Source organism: Chrysemys picta, chromosome 1, assembly GCF_011386835.1.
Source record: "Chrysemys picta bellii isolate R12L10 chromosome 1, ASM1138683v2, whole genome shotgun sequence".
Taxonomy (NCBI): Eukaryota; Metazoa; Chordata; order Testudines; family Emydidae; genus Chrysemys; species Chrysemys picta.
In genome coordinates, this window is record NC_088791.1 from 63,586,995 (window position 1) to 63,614,532 (window position 27,538).

A 27,538-nucleotide genomic window follows, 5' to 3' on the forward strand; every position below is an offset into this window, starting at 1 on the left:
AGATACAATTGTAACAGTTCAAAAGCGTATTAAAGAAGGAAAACAATAAGTAGTAGCTTTTGTCACTCTATCTGAAGAAACCTTACTGCTTTTTTGTATTACAGTATTATTATTATGTTATTGTTATTAATTAAATCAAAGGAAATTGTGTATATGTTGGTGTTTGTCTTCATTATGAATCCCAGAATTGGAAAGTTTCACAAGAATAGGAATTTAGAAACAAGGTGAGGTGCTCAGGTCAACACCAGAAAATGCTTGCAGCTCACTTCTGTTTTATAGTGCTGGGCTCCAAGTTGAGGGAACAAGCTGTAAAACAAGGGGAAGTGATGGTGAGGATGGTAATTATTTCCAATGTGCTTTGCATTTTTTTCCCTCAAAAAGGCCATTTTTGAGATGCAGAAATCAATAAAACATCCAAAAACGATATTTTATGCATATTTGTTAGCCTAAAAATAGACATTCCTGTTTTATTATTAGTTTCATCTGAAAAAGCCTCTACCTTGTTTTGAAGCCTTGAAAGCCACGTTTCACTTTGGTTAGCACTGCTGCCGTTTTTGGCAGCATAAAGGATCTTGAAGTACAGCTGTATGCAAAATGCCTTTATAATGAACAGTAATGAGAATGAAGAGGGAAGGATAAACAGTAAATATTCAACTGGGGCCCAGATCTCTGAGTTCCATGCAGGTAGCCCCTGCCACAGACTTCACTGGAGCTCCATGTAAGGAGCTCACTGCAAAAGCAGGGGCAGGTATAACAAACCAAAACAGGATGTTCAGATGCACACTTACTATCTTGAAGATACGTTTAAAATTTCTCCTGTTTTTTACTTCAAGGAGGCAAAAATTGGAGTGAAAATTTAAGATTTCCGCCCTCCTCATGGTCCCATGAAATGACTGATCCAAAGTGGATGCCATGCTAATTTTAAAACTGCAGATTATTTTTCTTTCACATTGGCCTGCAAAGTTTATGAATAAGCAGCACACAAATTTAGATCTGATTTGCCAGGAAATTAAGAAGCCTTCTAAAGTTTTAGAGACTTTCATGGGAATCCTGTTTCAACCCATTATTGACCCCTTGTTGAAAGAACTAACACAAGGAAGATAAGCATGGGCTGATGGACAGGTTCATTCTGTGTTCTTTATGAACAGTAAGGTGATTTGATTGGGCTCTTGCTCTGTACTGTTGATATTTTTTCATAATTGGTCTGGATACCATATTGGTTGCATTATTAGTTGCTATTTATTGCATAATCACCATAGAAGAAATGATCCATCCATAATTGTTTTCCCATACTCCCTATATTTCATCTTGTATTTCCCACTGATTTCCTCCCCCCCCCCCAAAAAGGTGGTTTTTTTTGTTTTTTTTTTTTTTAACAATTGTCTTTAGAAACTATCATATAAGCTTTGCAGTGTGGAGTACAGGCATTATTTTAGTGCAAAGTGAGCGTTTTCCCATCTCTAGTTTGCTGCTTCTTCCTCATCATATTTAAACCAATGGTGGTGATAGCATCGCTATAAACCACAAGCTAAAGATGTTGCATCTGTGCATGTTTTGCATGGGGATGGCTAATCTGGCAGGACATAGTATTACAAAATAAGGCTCCAATTCAGGAAAATACTTAAGCACATGCTTAAAGTTTTAAGTACTCCCTTGTATAGGAATGCTATTCTGAACTGGAGCCTAAGTAAAGAACTTAAAACACTAGAACCTTACTAATTCACCCTAACAGGGAGACCCATTGCAAACTAGCAAGTGGTGGGGGTAGCCAGTAGATATACAGCATGTTACCCCTTGTCTCTGACATTCAAGAGCAATGTGAAACAGGCTTGGTTAATTTACTGGTCTATCAGTTTGCCATGAACATTTAAACCATAAGTGTCAAAGCTCTGTTTAAGGATGTTCCTGAGATCTGAGGGTTGGGCCACACGATGACACGAGGTTCATCCAAGTGGGATGCAGCACAGCATTAGAATTTTGCTGGCCAGTGCTCTGCAAACCTTGAAAATCTCTTTCCAGTGTAGGTCTGCAGTGTAATCCAGTGCAGAGTAACAAGATTTCACTGTACACGTAAATACTTGTCTGTCTTGTAAAACATTCAGGTAACTATAAAAACAATAGGTAAAAATCTCTTATAACATGCTTCCTACTTCTGATTGCAAGGTCATGGATTAAATGATATACAGTGAAATGGAAATTTCCTTCTGTATAGTAGTGACTATACCCCGTAAAGAATGCTATGATTCTAAAACGATAAAATCAGGGTACCCACTTAAGGAATTATTGTAAGAGTTTAAAATGAGATTTTCTTTTAAAACACTCAGCTTTTCCATGATTTTTCAAAGTTGAGATATGCTTAGTTATTTTTTTTTAATGTTAAGGAATGAGATGAAGTTTTGGAAGCAGAAATAATTTTGAGTGAGTTTAAAAAAAAATAAAGGGCTGTTTGTCTATAAAACTCATCGGACCAATTTGGGCTGCTTTTTAATATTAAAATATAAGATTTAGGATTAATAATTCTCAGACAATTTCTTATTGAGCTGCATAATGCAACATTGAGTTATTTATGTAATGCATATACTTCTTTTTGCTGTTAGTTATCCTTTGAAAGACTTATTAGTGCAAGAAGACAGCACACCCTGAGAATAAAAATCTCCAAAGTTTGACATCTTTAAATAAGCAACCAAATGTTATAAAGAACAAACCTCACTTACAGTTAGGAAACAATATTTACATTTAAGGTTGAAAAGCCAGGATGTAGGAAAATTTTGCTAATTTGGAAGGTGACCTTTAAGTGCACCAAAACCAAATAATTTGTAAGCCATGGCACAGGGCACATTCCTGCAAAAGTTGTCTGAATACTTCTTTAGTGGTTCTTGAAAGACAAACAAAGAAACCTGGAATGAAATCTTTATCCCCCTCCCAAATAAGATTGAAACTAACAAAGGAGTATAGCAGCGCTCTTTCAAAGCTTGCCATTAACAGGAGGGTTCTGCAGCACAGTTAATGAGATGTTTCAGAAAACAATCTGTTTTTAAGAATGTTTAGATCAAAAGTAATTTCCAATCTATGAAATGAAGTTGCTTTTCAATACCTTTCATTCAGTAGCCAAGCTTTTTATGTTTGCATTATTTATTTCAATCAGATGTTCTCAATTTTACTTTTTCTCCTTGGACCTACTTGACAAGGTTAGTCAGTAGTGACCAACAATTTTATTCTTCCAAAGCAAAAAACAAGAGAGAGAGAAAGAAGGGTGGAGGTGGGGGAGGGGGAGAAACATCTTTGCCTAAATGATTTGCAAGCATCTGTGCTTTAAGCTACTTTTTATGAACACTCTTAGTAATGACTCAAGGTAAAAAAGCAGAAAAGCATCCAATGTTAGGAAATTGCAATCCAATACCACGTAATTTAAACCTGCCATTGCTTCTCTTGTACTAAATGACATACAGATGGGTAGCTCTGTTCCCTCTACTTTGGGAACACAATTGGACTTTTTATGAGTGTATATATTGCTGACAAAAATATTTTTGTCAGGACTGTTTATTTCTAATTGTGCATATTATAATTACTTGAATAATTAAGTTATTTTACATGAAGTATTACATATGGTTAGTAAAGCTATTTCCACATTCAGCACACTTATACTAGTGTAATTTTTTTGTTTTCATTCACCAGAGCAACCAGTATTGGGTCCTGAAAAGTATAAATCTCAGATTGGCTTCCTCAAAAAAAAAATTTTTTTTTTTAATTCTTTTCTAGAGTAATTACAGATTTTGCATTATAAGAATGATGTTTTTACAATAATGCCTTGAGACCATTTAGATTTTCTTTTTGTGTGTAGAACTAGGCATAGTCTAGGTTGGGATTTTCAAGGGAGTATGAGCCAGCTTTTGATTTTAATTAATTAACAAATTAATTAATACATCCCAGCTATAATTTTTAAGACAACTTTATTTTTGAGGACTGCACAGTTTTTAGAATAGTGAAATGACTTTTCTATTAGGGCTGATATTTTGATCTGCGTTATGAGACATAGTCCGTACGAATAATTCAATTGTGACAAAAATACACCTTTTGAAACAAAGTTAAAATAAATGTAAGGATGGTGGAGAAATCAACCATATTGGAAGTATAACAATTTATAATATTTAAAACTTCTTTGAAAGGTTGTGAAATCATTAGATGCTGAATTGTGGCTAAACATCATATGCCCATTACCTTATGTCTACAATATAGATGTCTTGAAAAGAGCATTGAGTTTCAGTTATTTTTTGCAGACTTTTTTTTTTTTTTTTTTTTAAGTGGTAGGAAAATGTTACCTTCTCATGAATGACTGTAAAGATTTAGGAGGGCGCACAGAAGGCTTTGGCTGTAGCACATTGTCACTGCTCCAGTGGAATCACCTGGCTTTTGAGCAACATTCTTTTAAAACTTGGATTTGAAGAAATAATCAGCTGCAGTTCAGCTGAGCCGTTCTATTGCATTAGGGACTGGTCTGGTCATTGACAAGTGAATGCAGAAGCTATGCTGTGGCCGTCAGCCAAAGCAATTATTCAAGATTTAAGCTAAAAAGACTCCTTCTCTCATATCCTCTCCCTTTTTCAGGGTCATGTAGGGATAAAAAGAACTGCAAGGTGGTCTTTTCCCAGCAGGACCTGAGGAAGCGGCTGACGCCTTTGCAGTACCATGTCACTCAGGAGAAAGGGACTGAAAGGTATGGCCGGCTGAAGGAAGCACATTCATGAAGAAATAGGCATCTTTCCTTCTTTCCTCCCCTTAGCTGCTGTTTCCCCTCCAACCGCTTTCAAGAATTCTCCACTTGTTTACTAACCCCTACAAATTAACACCACTGAAAAGACAGGCATCTGCCGTGTGGTGGTCAAGGCAATAGTGTGTGTGTGTGTGTGTGTGTGTGTGTGTGTGTGTGTGTATTAAATGAACACTAAGTGTCTTATAAAGTCACAGAGCTTATGTTTAGGGTCTGTTTTTAGTTTACTACAAAATGTGTGGAAGTAATAGCGGTTTAGGTACATTTTTTGGAAGACATCACAGTGAGCAGAACCAAGAGGAAAATGGCTCTGTGCCAGGAGGCTGAAATTTTGAAGGTGGCCATTGTAAGTATAGACATTTTGGCTGCAAAAAGAAGGTAGCATAATTTAGTTCCTTTCCACCCCACTCCAATTTCTTTTTGAAGCGCATGTGGAGAAGGTATTTATTGGCTCATTTGTGGTAGGAATGTCAAAAATTTTCAATAACTGCCCTCACATGGCTTTAGTCCCTGGAAGCTAGCCCTAAATCCTGGATGGAAAAAAAAGTGCTCACTTCCAAACTGTTCGTAGTGAATAGTCTCTCTCAGCTGATTCCAGCATGAAGGCAACTTGCCAAAGTCTAACCATTTTGTTGTCTAATTTATACCATGGAGCTTGGCATAAGGCCCTAGCTTACCTCTGATCCAAATGTATTAATGATGTAACTGCTTGTTTTCATTCATGACCTGAAAGGGCTCTTTACCACACATGGGGGTCCTAGTTAATAGGCAACACTCTTCCTATCAGAGTATACTATTTGCTGAATGTAATGAATGAGAATCACTGGCACAAAACCCCCCACAAATGAGCTGGCAGTGGGACCTGAGCCTCCACTCATGAGACCTTCTTCCACCCTAATCACTTACTGTTGTGTATATGATTAGCAAAATGATTTAATGCACGCAAACAATTGGAGAGTAGGTCATTCTTAAAAATCCTGTTTATAAAAAAAAAATTGGACCTCATAAAAAGGGTGAAAGGATAATAAAAACAAGCTGCCGAGCACATAGGCTTTTTGTTGGACTAGCGCAGCTGATTTGTATTAGATGAATGACCTCCTAGCCCTTACGTTTGTTAACTTAGAAAAATATTCCCTTAAAACTGTAATATTCCTTTTCGACTAAAAATATAAGGCTCACGCAGCTTGAAATGATGGACGAGTTGTTTCATTTTCTGTTAAGATACGAATGATACTCTAACACACGGGCAGCCCATCCTATGCTAACAAACCAACAGTGTCATTTATCCACTACTCCTAGAGCTTTATTTGTTGCTGAGCATTTGAGATCATTGTTAAAAGATTGTTTGAAGACTAAAGCTAGAGAACAGGAGTACTTGTGGCACCTTAGAGACTAACAAATGCTCTAATAAATTTGTTAGTCTCTAAGGTGCCACAAGTACTCCTGTTCTTTTTGCGGATACAGACTAACACGGCTGCTACTCTGAAACCTGTCATTATGTAAAGCTAGAGAAATGCTCAAGATTAATTGAATTTTAAACAATCTTTGTTTTAAAAATTACTAATTTTAGGAAGTTGCCAAACAGTTTTAAACAGCAATTGGTTTTTGTGCTCTTACCTTTGATGTGTGTGAGGTTTTGCTTCCTCCTGAATAGTATGTAACTGTTAAGGCAAATTTATGAAGATATTCATTTTTTCATTTGATAAAGAATAACAATAGCTAACTCTTGAGTTCCGCTTTTTGCACTCTAATATAAAATTTAAAAAACACTATTCCTTTACTGATTTTTAAAATAGCGTTCTTGTTTTTCCCAGCGCCTTTGAAGGAGAATACACACATCATAAAGCTCATGGGATATACAAATGTGTTGTCTGTGGAACTCCTTTATTCAAGTGAGTATATTAAATATAATTTCAAGACTTTTTTCTGTATTAGATATTATGTTATGATCCACCGTAATCTCTCATGTTCCAGGCTTTACAGTTGCTTTGTAAGAAAAATTAAAAAATAACTTTCATTCAAACCAAAAGATAGTATAAAAAAAATTAAATAGCATAATACAGTAAACTGGGAGTCTTGTAGTATAAGTAACTTGACTGGGAAATGAGTTTTATAATACAAAACCATGGACTTAGCTGGTGAGGTAACTTTAGAGTTATTTGAGTTCTTTATTTCAGCATTGGAGATTCAGATGTGGGTGTAAACCAGTGATCCCCATTCTGCAGGCTCATGTAGGCCCGATGGAGGTAGTCTATCCATACTCCAGTCAGATGGTTAGACCTTTAAGAACATAAGAACATCCATGCTGGGTAAGAACAATGGTCCATCTTTTGATAGTGGCCAGTGCCAGAAGCTTCAGAGGGAGTGAACAGAACAGGGCAATTATCGAGTGGTCCAGTCCCAGCTTCTAGCAATTTAGGGGCACCCAGAGTGTGGTGTTGCATTCCTGACAATCTTGGCTAATAGCCATTGATGGATCTCTCCTCCATGAATTTATCTAATTCCTTTTTTAACCCAGTTCTACTTTTGGCCTTCACGACATCCCCTGGCAATGAGTTCCACAGGTTTTACTGTGTTGGTCGAAGAAGTACTTCCTTATGTTGTTTTAAATCTGCTGCCTATGAATTTCATTGGGTGATCCCTGGTTCTTGTGACGGGGTAAATAACAGTTCCTTATTCACTTTCTATCATTCATGATTTTATAGACCTCTGTCATGTCCCCCTTAGTTGTCTCTTTTCTAAATTGAATAGTCCCAATCCTTTTAATCTCTCCTCATACAGAAACTGTTCCATATCCTCTAATCATTTTTGTTGCCTTTCTCTGTACATTTTTCAATTCTAATATATCATTTTTGAGATGGGGTGACCAGAATTGTATGCAGTATTCAACATGCCATTATATTTTCTGTCTTCTTATCAATTTCTTTCATGTTTCCTAACATTCTGTTAGCTTTTTTTGACAGCTGCTGCACATATGAGCATATGTTTTTAGAAGACTAACCACGATGACTCTAAGATCTCTTTCTTGAGTGGCAATGGCTAATTTACACCCCATAGTTCTGTATGTATAGCTGGGATTATGCTCTCCAATGTGCATTACTTTGCATTTATGAACATTTAATTTCATTGACCATTTTGTTGCGCAGTTCCCCAGTTTTGTGAAATCCCTTTGTAACTCTTTGCAGTCTGCTTTGGACTTAACTATCTTGAGTAATTTTGTATCTTCCGCAAAGATGCTACCTAACTGTTTACTCCTTTTTCCAGATCATTTATGAATATTTTGAACAGCACTGGTCCCAATTGCAGATCCTTGGGGGACCCTGATCTTTACGTCTTTCCATTGTGAAAATGGACTATTTATTCCTACCCTTTGTTTCCTGTCTTTTAACTGGTTACTGATACATAACAGGACTTTTCTTCTGATCTCCTGACTGCCTACTTTGCTTAAGAGACTTTAGTGAGAGACCTTGTCAAAGGTTTTCTGAAAATCCAAGTACACCCTATACAGTGCATCGCCCTTGTCCATATGCTTGTTGACCCCACTCAAAAAAGTCTAATAGATTGGTGAGGCGTGATTTTCCTTTACAAAAGCCACGTTGTCTTTTCCCCAACATATTGTATTCTTCTATGTGTCTGATAATTCTGTTCTTTACTATAGTTTCAACCAGTTTGCCCGGTACTGAAGTTAGGTTTACTGGTGTGTAATTGCCAGTGTTTAGAGCCTTTAAAAAAATTAGCATTATATTGGCTACACTGCTCTACAGCCAAAATGCTTCTGAAATAAATGTAGTCAAACTTTACTAATTCTGGGTCACTGAGAATGAAAATGATGCTTAAAATTGTTGATTGGCTCTAGTTTTCAAGATATGCTATTGGATCAGTATATACGACCCTTGACTGGGGAATGGCGGAGGATAAGTGAGTTATAAAGGGAAGGGATCTCAATTTAAACCAGAAATGACTAAAATACATCTTTGACTGGATCTATGAATAAATCTATGACTGGGTTTGGATAGTACTTGCTTTTTAGACAAAACAATGAATGATGCAATCTGAAGCTGGTATTGTATCATACATGATATGAATTACATCATGTTATTCCTAGAAGTCATGGATGATGCAATCATAACGAAGCTTACATCACTCTGCTGAACAAATTGCCCTATATCAGCTCTAGAAATCATATAGTGTCGTGCTCTCTTATTTGTCAGTGTTTGATTTTGCAAAGGGACACATTTCTGTTTAGCCAAAGTGAGCAGAGATGCCTCGTACTTGTGTGAACAGTGCAGATAACTTCTGCTATGTTTGTGGTGAAGTGACTTTTGCATCACAAAAGCACAGTATAACCACTATGGTTAAGAAAGCCTATCACCTTTATTTTGGCTGCAAAAGTGGAGATCAGGACAAGAGGTGGGCCCCACACATATGCTGCAACATTTGTGCAACAAATCTTCGCCAGTGGTTGAACAGGAAAAGGAAATCTATGCCTTTTGCAGTGCCAATGATTTGGAGAGAGCCAACAGATCATACCAGCAATTGTTACTTCTGCATGGTGTCTCCAGTTGGGAAAGGTGTGTCAAAGAAGAAAAAGTGGACTGTGCATTATCCAAACATTCCATCAGCTATACGCCCAGTACCCCAGGGAGAAGGACTGCCAGTTCCTGATGCACCAGAATCATTCTCACTTGAGTCAGACAAGGAAGAGGATGAAACTTCTGGTCCTGAACCATCAATGTCACAGGACCCACATTTTCTCCCATCCTCCTCCTCTGAACCACACCTCATAACACAAGGTGAACTGAATGACCTTGTCAGGGATTTGGAACTACCCAAGAGTAAGGCAGAGCTGTTGGGCTCCAGACTACAGCAGTGGAATCTCCTGGCAGGTGATGTTAGGGTTTGGATGTTCCGCGACCGTCAAAAGGATCTTGTCCCATTCTTCTTCATGGAAGGTGATCTTGTAGCCTGCAACAACATCGATGGTGTGATGGCAGCCCTCAACATCGTTCACGATCCAGATGAGTGGAGACTGTTTACTGATTCATCGAAGACAAGTCTTAAAGCTGTTTTACGTTGCATAATGGCAATGTTTTGCCATCAATTCCAGTTGGTCATGCAGTCCATATGAAGGAAATCTATGACAACATGAAACAACTTTTGAGGTGCATAAACACTGACCAACATCAGTGGCAGCTTTGTGGCGATTTGAAGGTTGTTGCTCTCTTGCTTGGTCTGCAGACTGGATACACAAAGTACTGCTGTTTTCTCTGCAAATGGGATAGTCGTGCAAGAGATTCCCACTACATCAAGAAAGATTGGCCACTCCGACAGTCATTGGAGCCTGGGAGGAAAAGTGTTCAGCATCCACCACTTGTTGAATCAAGGAAGATTTTGTTACCACTCTTACACATCAAGCTGGGTCTGATGAAGAACTTTGTCAAGGCCATTGACAAAACACAAGCAGCTTTCAAGTACCTTCGTGGAAAATTTCCAAGGTTAAGTGAAGCTAAGATAAAGGAAGGTGTCTTTGTTGGTCCTCAGATTCGTGAACTTCTTCGAGATGATGCATTTGACCATGCACTGCGTGGCAAGGAAAAGACTGCATGGAAAGCCTTCCAGTTAGTGGCAATAAATTTTCTCCGAAACAACAAGGCAGACTACAGGTTGTTGGTGGAAAACCTCCTCAAGGCATACAAAAGCCTTGGTTGCTACATGTCACTAAAGATACATTTTTTGCACTCTCATCTAGATTTTTTTCCACCGAACTGCGGAGCAGTGAGCGACGAGCACGGCAAGCGATTTCACCAGGACATTGCAACAATGGAGAAACGCTATCAGGGCAAATGGAGCCCATCAATGCTTGCAGACGATTGCTGGACAGTGACAAGAGATGCTCCATTTAATGAATACAAGAAACAAGCCAAGAAGCGCCGAGTAGACACTGAATAGGACTAAACTATGTACATAATAGTTTTTTGCCTTTTGTTTCATAATACATTTTATTTATATAACCCTTTTGCTGATTTTTAAAGTGTTACATAAACAGGACAGGTGAAATATTATCATGTAAAGCAACCATAAACACATGAAAAGACCTAGGTTTACAATGTATGATTAAAACTCTATCTACAGAATATACATAGACATAAAATGTAAAAACTTAAATATCTTAGAAACAGTAGCCAATCAGTTGTTTTAATTGTCATATTTGAATTTAGCACATCAAAATAGCACATTTTATCTCTGAAGCAGACGACTTCCCCAAAATTGTAGACCAGTGGCTATCTTCCAGTCATATGGTGCAGAGATTGATTTAAGTGATAGATTATATACTACAGTTAATAGTTCTATAATTTCATATTTGAGTTCCTTCAGGACTCTTCGGTGAATACCATCTGTTCCTTGTGACTTATTACTATTTAATTTGTTCCAAAACCACCTCTACTGACACCTCAATCTGGAATAGTTCCTCAGATTTCCCATTTAAAAAGAATGGCTCCGGTGTGGGAGTCTCCCTCAGATCCTCTGCAGAGAAGAACGATGAAAAGAATCCATTTAGCTTCTCTGCAATGGCTTTATGTCTTCATTGAGTGCTCCTTTAGCACCTTAATCATTCAGTGGCCCCACTGATTGCTTGTCAGGCTTCTGGCTTCCGATGTACTTACAAAAAAATTTTGCCATTAGTTTTTGTGTCTGTTGCTAATTTCTCTTCAGATTCTTTTTTGGCCTGTCTAATTAAGTTTTACACTTGACTTGCCAGAGTTTGTGCTTCTTTCTGTTTTCCTCAGTAGATCTGACTTCAAAATTTTAAAATATGTCTTTTTGTTTCTAACAGCCTCTTTTTTACTGTGTTGTTTAGCCATGGTGGCATTTTTTTGGTCCTCTTACTTTTTTTTAATTGGAGGTATAGGCTTAGTTTGAGCCTCTATTATTGTGGGTTTTTTTTTTTAAATGTCCATGCTGCTTGCAGGCATTTCACTCGTGACTACTCATTTTAATTTCCATTTAACTAGCTTCCTCATTTTTTGTGTCGTTCCCCTTTTTGAAGTTAAATGCTACTGTGGAGGGATTTTTTGGTATTTCCCTCCCTTCAAGGAGGTTAAATTTAATTACATTATGGTCGCTTTTACCAAACGGTTCAGCTATATTCACCTTTTGGACCAGATCCTGTGCTCCACTTAGCACTAAAACAAGAATTGCCGCTTCCCTGGTGGGTTCTAGGACTAGCTGCTCCAAGAATTAGTCATTAATGGTGTCTAGAAATGTTGTCTCTGCATCCTGTCCTGAGGTAACATGTAGCCCGTCGATATGGGGATAGCTGAAATCCCCCATTATTATTGGGCTTTCTGTTTTTGTAGCCTCTCTAATCTCCCTGAATATTTCACACTCCCTATCACCATCCTGGTCAGGTGATTGGTAGTACATTCCTATTTCTATACTCTTATTATTCAAGCATGGAATTTCTATTGGTACATTTAAGTTTTTTGGTTTTGTATTTTTTTTAATTCAAGATTTTTGCTATATTTGACTCTCTGCTTTCTTTCTCATATTGTGCCACTCCCTCACCATCATGACCCACTCTGTCATTCCTGTATATTTTGTACCCTGATATTACTGTGTCTCATTATCATTGTTCCACCTAGTTTCTGCAATGGCTATTATATCAACATCCTCATTTAATACCAGACACTCAAGTTCACCCATCCTAGTACTTAGACTTCTAGCATTTGTATACACGTACTTATAAAATTAGTTAATATTTCGTTGCCTGCCTTCATGTGATGTGATTGAATGGGACTTTTTTTCATTTGATTGTTTCTCTTCAGTTCCTACCTGTATTTACCAATTTCTATCCTCTCCTCTTTACTAGGATATGGAGTGTCCCCTTTAATAAAACTTCCCCAGAGGACTGTCTCTGTCCAAATCGTGTGTTTCTCTGAACTTATTGGCTTAAAAAACTCCTCCGTCCTTTTAAATTTCACATGCCAGCAGTCTGGTTCTGTTTTGATTTTAGGTGGAGCCCATCCTTCCTGTATAGGCTCCTCCTTTCCCAAAAGGTTACCCAAGTAGTTCACAGAGAAACAAAATAGTTGGTTTTCTTATTCAAGGGGAAATTATATATGCTCACTGAATTTTCATATTTATTATTCCATATGAAGAGCTGAATTAGACATTTTGGCCAAGATTTTTCAAAAGCAGGCTGCTAATTTAAAACTAAGCCTCTTTTAAATGTAGTAGGGGAAAATATCCTACAAAATGGGGCACTAGAAGCATAACTGATTAAATGGTGTCAATTACTCTTTTTCTTTAAATATTTTTCACTTTTGTTTAGGCACTTTCCTTTTTGACTATAATTTCTTCACTCTGACTTCTTCTCCTGCCCTGTTTTGTCTTAAGTCTAACCTGGTCTTTTCCTTAAACAGCAACATCTGCTTTTACATTCTCACTCTGTAGAGCATATGGAAGACAGCAGGTCAGGACAGGCTCTTATCTCTGACTAGGTTGGGGAAAGGAGATCAATAGAATGATATATGCATGAGACATCCCTAAAACCTATTTTAAAGTGTTGGGGGCAGGGTCAAGAAGGAAGTAAGAGCAAAAAATAGGAAGAATGGCATTTGAAAGTGTCCTAAGATCAGTAGTAAGCAAAATTGTTTGGAAGGGTGTATGTGCACTCTTGCAAACCCCATGTTCAGACTGTCACTTATGGGGGAAGTTTTCAGGAAACAGGATAGAACAAATTCCACTTTAAGACTTACTTGTGACTTTCTCAGATGAGAAGTGTTGACTAAATCTGCTCTTATGGCACTGCCTTGGTATTTTTAGTTGAAGTAAAGATAATAAGTTGAATTCAGTTTCTGTAGCCATGTGTAAGTTTGGCTATACTTTGTACCATGTTACAAGCCCACAGTATTTCTGCAAATTAGGTCATTGTGTCCATTGTATGTTTACATGCTGTATTGCCAGGGGCGGTGTTGAAGATATTCATGCAATCCATGTTCTGCATCAATATTTTGCATTTCATGGTTAGGGCAACCATGTATCCCTGAAAATGGGAATGACCCTGTTTTCAAAGCCTCTTCTAGAATCTCTGTTGGTTTTATGAAAAGGGGTGATTTTATCCCACTTTATGTAAACCCCATTCAATTACAGAAGCTTGCTAAATGTGCCTCAGGGCTGGTCTTATAAAGTATTATGTTTTACATGATGACACTGTGCCCTTCCCTCCACCATTATAAGACTTCTGTCCAGGTCCTCAAGCAGTCCTTCCACATACACAGAGTCAAATCCACTGGGTGGCACTGAAGAAGAGGAAGAGGCAATGCTTGGCCAAGGAGGGGGAGAAGGAGGAGTGGGCACCCCCTGCCCGCAGCTGCAAAAACCCTGGTGTGCCTATCTCTTTGAGCGCCACCAAAATGATCTTTGGTGTGCCTGCCATGATTAGTATTCAAGCTTCTCAGGCCAGATCCTCAGCTAGTGCAAATCACTGTAATGCCATTGACTTCAATGGAGCTATGCTCGTTTATAGCAGCTGGGTATCTGGATGGCTGGCATACCAAAGAGTGATTGTGCAGGGTATGTTTTAAAATATTTATTTATAACATTTGAAGTGATGTTAAAAAGTAAACACACAAAAATGGGATTATTCTTGCCTATCATCAATATCAATTTGCACTTGAAAGGTGCTCAGATAAGTGATGGGCAGGTATAAAAACCTATGTAGACATCAGTGTCGTCATGCTGAGGAATACAAAAGCAAATATTTTACAGCATAACTCAGCAACTTATCTGTTGTAATCATTAGTTTCAGAGGCAAAATAGCAAGGAATAGTGAGTTCCTCGATTAGAAGATATACTATATGTTGAATGAATTAAAATAGATGACTAGGAAAAGATATTGAGAGAGTGTTTCAGCCCCAAAAGTTGAAAATAGGTAGCAACGGTAGCAAAAGTATATAGCTAGGAGAATACAAAATCTATGCTATTCAATAAATGTCCCCATACAAAGGCTAAATCACCAATATAGTCTCTTAGAAGAGAAGCACTAGTGAAAAGAAAAAACTCCATAATGCTAACTGAAAATTTAAGCAAATAGGAATTTTTTTTTCCAGATCTTCATCTGAAACCCACATGTTTCCATTTGGCTCCTGCTGGGTGCCCATTAATTTTTCCTTTGCATCATTGTAATCTGTAAATATATATGTTTGAACTATGGACCCGTTAGTTTAGCCAGGAAGGAGACTGAAGATTCAGTACTAATATTAACAAGCTTCAACTTTTAACATGTCTGATTTACGCTGTTTCATTACCATGTGACACGCAAGGTCAGGGAACACATGAATTTTATGCTCCAGATGAAAGACCTATTTTTTGCTACATGCTTAAGATAGAATTCTATCTTTATCAGTAGAAGAGATAAAAAGAAACAATTAAAACTCAACATCTCTCTTCATTTAAACTGCTGGTACCACAACGGGTTTATGGAGAATGTGCTTTAACTTTTTCCATAGTCAGAAGGTGACTCAAACTTAAACAATATCATTCCTTTAAATTCAATTGTTCCATCACTGAACTTCACTGTAGCTTCACTCCACACATTCTCCCACATTGGAATATAGCTAAAGAAAGTGATGTGTTAGACACACAATGAACAAGTCTCAGGAGCTCACTTTTGTAAACCTCTGCCTTTAATATCTTCTGGGCCACACTTGCTTACTGTAATCTTTTGCTGTGCCATGCCTATTTAGTTTGCAGGATCTTTGGGATCTGTCACTTCATGGCAGTTCACAGAAAACTAGAACGCCTGTACCATTAAATGACTCTAGAAATGATGAATGACAAATCTAATCTGCTGTTTGTTTTCTAAAGACCAAGAATTTTAAGGGTTTTACTCTTAGCTTGATTTTTCAAGGAATTTCCCTTTTACCATGCAAAAATAGCTTTTTCTCAGCAACCATGGCAGAAGGAGTTTAGAATGATCGGTGTCTTTCCTCAAAGACACACAACTGGAATTTGCACTCTGAAGTCACTTCCGCAGAAGAAAATCTATAATGAATTATTTATTAAACATCAGCATTGTGCTTGATACAACAAGTAAAAGAATAGACAGCCTATGCAAGAGAGACATAGTACACACAAGATGCACTGGGAGGCCCAAGGAATTGACTAGTTTTTTTCCTTTAATATTATTGTTGTCTAAACTTCCAGTTCTGAGGTGCAAGAAAAGTCACCAAGTCTTAATAAATTAGCCACTCCTTCACTGCTACCTTTGCTGGCTTCTGAAAGGAATTCTCTTTGGTAAGGGTGTCAGTTAATCCCCTCCCATGTGGTGAAAGAAATAGTAATGTATTTATTTATTCATTTTATATATTTACTTGACTTGTGTCGCACTTTTATCTATAAAAAGAAGAACAGGAGTACTTGTGGCACCTTAGAGACTAACAAATTTATTAGAGCATAAGCTTTCGTGGACTACAGCCCACTTCTTCGGCATATATGCATCCAAAGAAGTGGGCTGTAGTCCACGAAAGCTTATGCTCTAATAAATTTGTTAGTCTCTAAGGTGCCACAAGTACTCCTGTTCTTCTTTTTGCGGATACAGACTAACACGGCTGCTACTCTGCAACTTTTATCTATGCTTCTGGCGCTTCTCGACATTTTCAAAGCAAACCATTAGAAAAGCTAAAGGCATTAATGCAGTATTTCAAGTCATTTAGCGGAGTCTTTCACAAAAATCCCATAGAACTCCACCTAGCCATATCCATAGCACAAGACCCATCTAAATTAGCTCTTAATCACCTAATTTCCATCATGCCATCTATAAGTGCCTAATCTCCCTAATTGCTTACAAAGAAAGGTGTGCTCTGCAAAGCATCCAGAAGGTTAACATATCCAGACTTGGAAAGCACAACCCTTCTGCTTACTTCTCCCAATGCACTAACTTTATAATGGTCTTACCTAGATTAACCCTCACCCAGCTCACTCCTAGTGCTTTTGGAAAGGTACTAAATTATTTGTTCCACTTTCCAGTCAGGTCTGATGTGATGGAAATAGAGCTATCATTAGCAGATGGGTTATATTTCCTCACCAAGTTTCGTAATGGTCTCATATGCTCTCTGAACAGGAGGGAGTGATAAAACCAACTCCAGTAGTAACACTGTCTGAGAGAGCTCTTGGAGTGGACAAGCAATTGCCCCAAAATAGATAGAAGTAAACCAGAACCACTTAGCAACCCCATCCATTCCCATGAAGTGACAGTATCCCAACAAATCATCTTCATAGACTGTATCAAAGGTAGCTGCCAGATCTAATAAAATCAGCTCACATAAATTAGCCTTCTCCATTGCTAGGAGAAAATCAGCAGCCACTGTTACCAATGTGGTTTCCACTCCAAACCCAGCTCTATAACATGAGCGGTGAGACTCAAGGGAATCTGAGGATGCCAGAAATTGCCAGAGTTGATCTGCCCCAATCTGATCAATGACCTTTCCCAAAAAAGGAAGATCAGGTTGATAGTTTGAAAGATTGTTGTGTTGTATTGAGTACTATGTTGGAATTGCAAGCTATCGCATTACGAGTGGGGAATACGGGCGGTTCCATATACTGCTTGCAGGTTAGGGGACTCTGTAGTAAAGCATTGCAATCAGAATCAGTCTGGAAAGAGCCAGCTCCAAACAAGGTAGGTGAGTTGTGTCTTGCTGTCTTAGGAGCAGTCTGTGGTTTCTCTCTGTTTTTGGGTTCTTGTGTGCTATTGTTCTGAATTCTAAGATATAAAGTAGTATTATGTTGCAACCTTCCAGCAACTTATGTTTTTATCTAATTTATCAACTTATGTTTTTATCTAATTTCTGCTATGAACATAAGAACTGTCAGCATCAGTCAATGATTGCCTTTTGCATCGTAAGTTGCAGGTCATCTTTAAACAATGGTGACCTGTGAAGGTGAAGCCAGCCAAGAATGTCTTTTGGAGCTGTTGTATCAATGGAGTTGATACAAGATGTTGTGTATTTCAGCCAAACTCTGCAAAGAGTGGTCTTTTGGCTGAACAGTATTCTTCCAGAGAGACATCTGGAAACTCCGATTCAATAAGCTCCTGAGGGTTGAAAACCATAACACAAGTCTTATGTCCCTGCAGGAAAGGAGCAATGCAACCACTGGTTGCCAGAGGTGGCGATCAGTCTATGGGCATAATTTCCACTTCCTCCATCTCCAGTCCCATACTCAATACTAGATCCATAATGTGACCAGCTATGTGTGTTAAACCAGAATCACCTCAGACCAGGTTTTTCATGGCAGCCATGAAATCCTGTGCTGATCCAGAGGGGAGATGGAGCAGCTGTCAATGGAATAGCTCTCCACTGGAAGCACCTCCAGTTTCCCACTTCCCTCACAACCAAAGACAAGTCAGAAGACATATATTGGTCTAGGAGCTTCCCTGACCATTGTGCTTTCTTCAGCCTGTTTCTCATTCTGGCAGCGTTGATACCCAGTATAGTAGAGCAACGCAACAAAAAGGTACAGTGCAAGAAAATGTTCCCTATCAGCAAGATAAAAGAATCCTAAAGAGGCCAATATATGAAGGGACTGCTGGAGAAAAGAAAATGGTCTTAGTGAGTCATCAAAGACACTAGCCAGGATTGCCACTGTCTTGGTCTTCACAAAGTAATGAGTTATTTACCCCACAATAAATTATAAAGATTTCTTGATTTGATAGTGTAACCTTATTGGGAAAGGAAAGGGAAGAACTCTAAAACCATCACAAGCTTTTAAAGGAGGTTTTCTAAATGCCAAGAAAGCTGTTTTGGAATTTTGTGCCGCTTGTTGTAGTTCAGTTACAGAGAAGCCTACAGGTGGAATCAATTGTGCTTTTATTAGCAGGAATTGTGCGGTCCCTGAATGGGCTTCTAGGTAAAAGTAATGGGAGCAAGGACAGTGTGGACCAGAAAAAAGAGAAGAAAAGAAACTAAATTTGAATTTTTTTCCAACTCCAAAAACCTTTATTGCTAGTTAGTGGATTTAGTGTGAACTTGGAAATTAGTGTTAAGTAAATTTTCTATGTGGTACTAAATGTGAATTCCATCAGTGACTGAGTTTAGTTCCGAAAGAGATGACGAATGCCCTGAATTTTCTGGTAGCATAGAGTAGCATTGCACAGGAGGCTTCTAGGAAATGTACCAAATGGGAATATTTGTGCAAGAAAGTTACAGTTGAAATACAGTCACGCAGCTGGTGCTGTGACTCAGTTCACCAACAGATGAACCCTTTGCCACAAGCCTGCGCTTTACCCAGCTTACAGGAGTCAGTGAGCAGCTGCACACTCTGCTATTTCTGGAGTTTTCACATGCCATCTATGTCCTTTGTGGCAAGTTGGAAGAGCAGTTTATCCTACAAGTCCTCAATAGCTCCTTAATGAAAGAATTACACAACTTTACTGATTAGTGAACAGGCTGAGCAGATCTTAGTGATGCCTGCAGCTGCTTCAGCCCCCCCTGTTCCCAACCAGGATCTCTAGCATGTGAGTACTGTCTCCCTTGGATGTAGCTACAGAGCTAGTGGGGAAAGACTTGATTCACTGTTTTTGTTTGACAAGTGTGGCTTATAGGAGCTGCAGTAACTAGAGTAAATACATTATTTACAATTTGTAGTAAGTGCATGGGTAACTTTTTAAATTCTTGATTTGCCAGCCTCTTGACAAACCTCGTAAGTATTAGTTTAGATACCTTTAAAATTTGAACAAGTATATTCATGTTTGCTAATAGACATGCAAACATCTAATTCCTGTAACATTTTCATATCTGTCTTAAGGATGGGCGAACCAGTTTAGAAAACTAACAGTAGATGTCCACTTTTCTCTGATTCCTGGCAAGCCATATACATTTGTTAAAGTTGGTCATGGTTTTTCTGTAACTCTGACAAACTCTACCAGACTGGCTGCTGCCTATAAATTTCATGGATGCTAAGACATCCTCTGCTAGTCCAGGAGTACATATTAGAATGTCACCCACAATCTAGGAGAGCACTAAAGCTGAGACTTCCCCCTTGATGCAACATCACCAATAGTAAGTAGAGTATTTTCTGGGGAGGGTACAGAGAGTTGGGGGATGGCATAGTTTGTTGGGTAGAGGAAGTTGAAGAGGGTAGGACTTCCAGAAGGGGAAGGATATGCCTGGAGTTGGAAGAGGGTGGCAGAAGAATGCGAAGCACCATAAAGGGCAAAGTAAGAGAAGCGAGACACTCCTCTCCTCCCCCATACTAGTTGATGAACATTTCAGAACTCATCCAAGCAAACTTCTGAAATTGTTTCGTTTCACCGTTATCAATCGCTACTGAGGTGCAAGCCCCTATTTAAAATGTTTAAGGGTAAGGTGTCATAAATGCCAAGGTTTCTATGGATACTAATGACCACATTCTGTCCCGAGTTACCCATGTGTAGTACCCATGGACTTAGTGGGAGTTTCATGTGTGCCTGAGGGCAAAATTTAGCTTTACATGTTGTTTAGAAATGTCAAGTTTGTATCCTGTTTCCTGTGTTTTAAAACGCATGCCATCTTGGACTGACTACACATCAGCCTTGATGGGAAGAACTAGACTCTTCAGTCAGTCCTGGTTATTCTATGTTAAGTTTAGTCATATTTACTGTATCTAGCCTGACAGATACATTGGGCACAGTGAATAGGTATTGAACTACATAACAAGCTGCAGAAAATTCACATATGTTGTCTACAATAACATTAATATAAACATTGGGGGAAATCATTCTGGAGTCACTCTGTTGACCACAGTTGAGTTAAAACTGTTCTTTTCAGGTCAGTAGGTTGAACACAAACACACAATAACAACCTACAGTTAACGAAGTTGTTTCTCTTACAGGCTGGGAAGGGGAGAGATTTTTCTTTTTTAAATACTTGGAAGGTGCTCAGATACCACACTAATGGGGTCGTATAAATCCCTGGATGGATAATTACACCAGGTATTAGTTTTCAATCCATGATGTTTTTTCTCTTTCTTTCTTTTTGGAAAGTTGTCTTGTTGGTTGGGGCTTGGTGCATAAATAGGATTTGTGAGCATTTTCGGTTGAGGCACTGCCTATGCTTGGAAAGGGGAGGAAGATGCTGATAATGCTTCTTATCTTAGAATTATCTGTATTGAGGAAAAATTGGGAAGAATGATTAGAGATTTTTATTTCATTCTGCCAGCAGTGATCAGAACATCAGTTTGATTGCAATTGGTCAGACCGCTTGTATGCAAGTTCTACATCTGTCTCTCCCCAGCCCACGGCCATAGACAGTCTGGAGCAAAGTTTATTCACACAACCCTATGGAAAAGTAGAAAGTAATAAATGAAGAAAGTTGGCCCATAGTTACCATTTATTTTTCCAACTCCAACAGATTCTTGATCAACGAAAGCTCTGTTTTGAGGGGTATGAAATTGCTAATATTTACCCTGTCAAAGCTATGCCTGGTATCATTGGGGAAAGCAAAAAGATAGCATGGTATCCATATAAAATATGAGTCTGAGGGGAAAGTACTGACAAACTGAAAGGGGCCAATGCTCTCTCCCTCCCTCCCTCTTGTAACTATTATAAGGACAAGAGCTGTTGTAAAGATAGGAACTAATGACGCTGCAGCAGATGCTATTCAAGGAGGCAGAGAGCTTTACAGTATCTGTTCCCTGTGTTCATTTAATTTCAACAAAAACAAATCTTCCACTCAGTTGTGAAGAAGGCTAAAGAATCTGATAGAGACTCAGACAGGGAAGGACAGAGGAAGAAAAATGAGTAACGGTGCTAATGTTGAGCTGCTGCAGAAGATTAGTGGAATTCTCTATTAAACAACTGCAGGCAACTTCCTCCCCACCCTGCAAAAAAAAACCTGCCCCACTGACAAATGGAAAATCAAATGCCAGATATGCACAGTTGTATTTGTGCCACTACTAGTCCATCTGCAATATGTGCCACAGGCCAGTTGTTACATTTCAGTTATATACTGGAAGAATATATGACAAAGTCAACAGCATAGAAACATTTTGAGAGAGATGAGGTGGATGAGATAATATCTTTTATTGGACCAACTTTAGTTGGTGAGAGAGACTTGGTTTTGAGCTCCAGAAAGCTCTTCTTCAGAATCATTTTGTGGTTCTCACTGCTCAGTTTTTCTCTCTCCCTTTGTTGGGAGAGAGGCTACAGGGTCAAAACATCAGGTTTAAAACACCTAGGCATCCTGGAACCACAGGTTCAATTCCTCTCAAGGTTGATTCATCTTTCCAAAGTAGATAAGTTGACTAACGTGCAATTTATTGTGTTTGACCTTCAAAAGAGAGACTTTCTCTATCCCTGTGGATATGTATAGATCTCATGGCAGTAAGGGTCTGTCTGAATGTCCTTCGCTAAAATTTCCCAGTGCTCCAGTTTCATTATATTTTGTTTTTCTGTGTTGGTAGTTTTGTTTGCTTGCCCCGTATTCCAGCGTCATGCTATATGTTTATGGATTGTAAAGCACTTTGTGATGAAAGGCAATTTATAAATGTACAACCGGAGCCGTCCCTTGGGTATGTAGGATGACTGTGGCTGGCAGCACAGTGTTTTGTTTTTGTTTTTGTTTTTTTGCTCCAGGTCAGGACTCGGCTCTGCCGGTGGGCACCCCCATGTGTCCCGATATTTTCTTCCCTTCATCTGGTCACCCTATGGTTACGGTGAATCAGGGCAACAGCTCCGGGCCCTGCGCTTTGGGGGGCCTGGCGGGCTGGTGCAATTGGCTAGCGTGGTCGGTCCCGTAAGTGATGTGTCAGTCCTGGAAGTGACGGATTCGTCACTTCTACCCTGGGCCCTACACCGCCCTAGGGATGGCCCTGTGTACAACAGTACATTTTTCTGCTCCCTGTGTGTCTGAATGCTGCTGTTACTTTCAGAACACTCCCATGGGGCAAAGGAGAAGGGAATATACAGGAGGGATAAAAGATGAAGAATGAGAATCACGAGAGTTTTAGTTAAGCAATAGACTTATTACACTCAAGAAAAAACAAACAATGGAAACAATATTAAAAGTAGTTTACAAAGTGAGTATGTGGTCCCATGTCATAGATCTTGCTTTGCAGGATACTCAGATTGGAGCAAATAACAGAACCACAAGTCCTTCCTGCTAGTTAATGTAATTTAGAAATGGTAACATAATAAAGTCATAGGGAATATTTTTATTTTTAATAGAACAAGTTGTCCTTGGAACTTACTTCCAGGAATTTGTTTGATACGGTCTCTGATATTGGCGTTTCCTTATTCACAGTTTTAATGGCCATATGAACCTAGTTTCTGATACATTAATCTGCTATATTGTAAGGGGAGAAATATAATGACCTTGAGGTCTAGGATGAATGAGGTCTAGGTTCCATTTAAGGCAGTGGAAGCTTTGCTATTGCCTTCAATGGGACCAGCATTTTACCCCTAAATTCTAGCCGTAACTCCTTCAACGACTTGAAACAAAAACATCTTCTTAAACATCTTCCTCCTTGACGTTTGAATCCTTCAATTCCTGGAGGATTGCTCTTTCATTCGTTCCTCTAAGTCATTGCTTAGTTTTAGTGTCAGAGACACTTCATTGTCCTTGGCCTTTTTTCCCTTTTTCAATTCTTCAATCAATATCATTTCTGTAATACTGTGTCCTAAATTTTGCCCAGTACTCCAAGATTTGGTCTCTGTAGCCCTTTCTACAGTGGTATAATGTTCTCTTATTAAATGATTTCTATGGCAACATCCTAGTGTTCTGTTTGCTTTCATAGCAACTGCTAGACATTAAGTTCTATTCATTTCTTACCCCAGATCGGTTTCCTGGTTTTCTGTCCTGTAATTTATGACTATTTAGAGCTTTAGTACTCATTACATTGCCCAGTGACCCCTGGCAACCCCCTCCCCCCACTACTTTCTGGCTTGGTGGGTGTTGCAGCAACTCACAGTGTGTTACACTTCACATGACAAGGTGAATGACAGGTCTCCAGCCCAATCAAAAAGCCTAGTCCTGTTTCCAGCATATGACACTACATATCAAGATAGCACTGGAGTGGCCATGCTGTGTAATGTCATGCAGTAAAAGCTGTTTCACAAAAGGAAAAAAGTAAAGCCTGAAGCAGCCCAATCACGAGGGAAGAACAAATACAGATGAAGTAGCATGTTTATTGCCACAAAATTAACCGCTGAATAGAGCTAAAGAGAGATGAGATCTATATTGCATCTAGGTGTTGTTAATGAGAGTGAAAAGTGATTGTCTGTTTTTGATAACAAGGGTTTTGGAACTCATTTCCTCTGTCTACAAAATTTACCAAAATTAAACTGGTGGGAAACCAGAGAACTTCAGTGAAGCTGTCCCCCTATGGCATTTTGGGATCCTGGTCCTCTTTAAGAAGAGAAGTTGCCCTGTCAACTCTATTTGGAAAATATGCAATGTAGGGGGCACACAGTGATTCTAGTCCCTGTCAGCCATAGAAAAGCCTTGCTATTATCTTGGATCCCATATTCATATTAATTGTATTGATGCTCAGTAAGTCCAGGCATCTGAGGTGTTCAGATAACATGGTGATGGGTATGATTGAACTGCATAAATAGATACAGTACAACTTGGTGAGAGTATGTTAAGCAAAATAAACTGAATCTCTTTGTTTGGAATAGCTCTGTATTTTTTGGTATGAATTCTGTGGGAATACCCATTGTAAGTCACATTCATAAATGTTTGCAAAATCGGGCCCTTGCACTCCAGTATAAAAAAGGAACTAAAATGGAGTGGTAACTGTGCAGCTTTTCCCATCATGTTGATTTTGAATGTATATGAATTACATCACAACCCTGGGTTTAGCAGGCCAATGCTCAAACCACTGAGCTATCATGTTTTCTTTGTTTAATGCTTCTGTTAGCTCTTGGTAAAAAATAAATTAGAATGTGTTTCTGCTGAAAATATCACTGTATTTTCTTCTCCACTCCATCCTTTGACCAAAGTGAGGTTTTCATTTAAACTGTTCAAGAGGGGGAAAATGGGGAGAGGTGGGAAGGGAAAAGGGAGGCAGGTACATTTCTAGTTTCCTTTTTGATTGTTTAACTCACCCCCTCCCTTTCTCTTGTTTTCCCCCTATTCTTCCATTAATATTCATTGTGTACATTTGTCCAATTTTATTGAACGTAGAGGATTGACATTAATTTGCTCTTCTAGATTCTCACTTTATGATTATCTTGACATTGTTTTTAGACATGTCAAAGTCTATATATATATATATATATAATAAAACTAAAGAATATCTATCTATTTTGTTCCTGTACTTTTTTCATAAAGCAAGCTTGTAACTTCCAAAACCACCCCAGCATCCTATCATAGATCAAAAGAACCAAACGTTTTATTTCCCTCTTGGTTAAATGTGTTCCCCCAAAAAGTCTTTGCCAGTTACCTTCCTCTAACAGAACTCCTGCTGGTCAGTTCTTGTATCTTGCTATGGCAGCTGTGAACATATATACAACTGATTGAGCGATATACATCTGACTGGAGCATGCCCGCTAATTGGTTTGAGAACTAGATATAGACAATGCTGTCTTATAGCCGCTTGTGCAGATAGGCCCAGTGGTAGGGTTAATTCTGCTTGACAGCACATCAGCCGCATCTTGAGAATAATTACCCAACTTAAGTTTTCCCACAGCTGAACTGAGAGCTTCAAAGGCTTCTGAATTTACAACTATTATTAACCTATATCTGAAACATAATGTTCCCACAAGGGCTAGACTTTTTCTCCTTCTTATTAAATGTACAGGTTATCAGGTTCATTTGCTATGTGCTAAGCTCTTAGAGGACAATACTCCTTGTTAGAGAGTGAAAATCTGTAGTACGTAAGAAGGAGGATAATTGTGCATCTAGCACACATCATTATCTTTGCTAAGACATCAAAATCAGTTCAACTTGTGTTTAAAGAGAACAGAGCTATTTTTTTTCTATTTGCAGAGTGAGGAAATTAAAGACACACACAAAACCCTCATAAGATGTTGCCCAACTACTGATCATTGTATACAATACATATGATATTAATGAAAAGTATCTGGTTCAAAAATAGATTAGAAACGTTCATGAATATATGGAATCCTGTTAATTACTTTTTGAAAACTAAAATGAATGAGAACAATATGTATTTCATAACTACAAGTATGTGCTGTAATACATAGTTACATAACTTAATCCTGGTTTTATATTTATATCCTGTGTTTGGTTTCCCTTGTGTGTTTTTTCTTTCTTTTAAAATTTCTCTTCTTTTTAACTGTACATTGTGCAAATCCAATAAAAGTATTAAACATGAAAAGCAGCATTTGGGATTAAAATCAATTTGCATGCATGAATTATTAAAACACAGAGGTATGCCTACTTCTTAAAAACAGTCGTTTTTTTTCCTCTTGTCAACTAGTTTCCAAGATTAAAAGCAGTTCTTATAATGTAAGTTCTTTCTGTTTCCCTTTGCAGGTCAGAAACAAAGTTTGACTCCAATTCAGGTATGTTTAGATTTACAATGTCATGCTGAATACACTGTATTCATGTTCTACTCATCAGACTAATTTATCAGTTCATCTTCAATTTTAATGAAACTGAGGCAGGCCAATCTTGAAAAGGATCTGAGTTTTCTCACCACCTAAGAATAGCACTGTTATTGCTGATGCCTTTAATTCATTCTCTTCATTGGTTCATATCTTTTTACTTTCTTCTTTTTACCTTGAGATGATCACCAGGAAGCCATTGTTTTGCCGTAAGTTTTAACTGATCCATCTTTAAAAAAAATCATAATAATAAAAAGTAAAGCAAATAGAGGAGAGGTAGAGCTTGTTAATTATCATTACCTTTTCAAAATGAATATTTTTCTTCCTTGTGGACAAAGAAATTTTATGGGAATTTGAATTCTGTGCAGCCTGTATGTCAAGAAGCAAGTGATTTGTCATGAAATTTTCATGACAGATGCATGTACACAATGCATGCCAGACCAGTCTGCAGACTTCTTTCTAGTAGGTTTACCAAAAGGCAATATCTCTCAACTTACCTTTTTAAAGAATTTTAATGTGTTACAGGGGAAAAAAGCGAAGGTCAGTATAACGGATTAATGTGTATCTAACAAGACAAAACACACAAAGCAGCAAACAGAACTGTTTTCTCCAAATGAGGATGGTGAAAGCAGACTGCCACTTGTTAAGCTACTTATACCCGGGTTTTTGTTGAAGTTATAAAATAGTATGCCCTTAAATTGTAAAATAATTTCTTACACTGAGAGCAGCTGAGATGTCTATTATATGAAACAGTTGCTCAAAAATACATATCTTAGTTAAGAGGGAAAATTTTATTTTAAATAGAAAAACAATATTAATATAAGTTCAGAGCAGTCTTGTAATTAAGTTAATGTTACCCCATAAATTTATTTAATGCAGGGTTTTAAATTGTTATACTTCTAAAAATTCTACAATGTTAGTGACCTAGAAGTCTCTCGGAAATGACATACACCTCTACCTCGCTATAACACTGTCCTCGGGAGCCAAAATTTTTTACTGCGTTATAGGTGAAACCACGTTATATTGAACTTGCTTTGATCCACTGGAGTGCGCAGCCCCGCCCCCCTCCCCGAGCACTGCTTTACTGCGTTATATTTGAATTCGTGTCACATCAGGTTGTGTTATATCGAGGTAGCGGTGTATTTCCTTTCTTCCCATTTACAGCAGTGATCTCAATTTGAATTTTGAGGTACCTGTACTATTTTTCCCTTTTTTTTACACTG

At 38.3% G+C, this 27,538-nt stretch overlaps 1 protein-coding gene across 7 annotated transcripts in view; it reads left to right on the plus strand.

Moving 5' to 3' along the window:
* Positions 1-27,538, plus strand: part of MSRB3 (methionine sulfoxide reductase B3) — a 135,989-nt gene that overhangs the window by 47,444 nt on the left and 61,007 nt on the right. For all 7 annotated transcript variants that reach the window (XM_042853041.2, XM_042853087.2, XM_042853157.2 and 4 more), the window contains 3 exons: positions 4,606-4,714; positions 6,583-6,660; positions 26,245-26,273. In XM_042853041.2, coding sequence (XP_042708975.1) covers positions 4,606-4,714; positions 6,583-6,660; positions 26,245-26,273 — 216 coding nt within the window. The remainder of the gene's footprint in view (positions 1-4,605; positions 4,715-6,582; positions 6,661-26,244; positions 26,274-27,538) is intronic.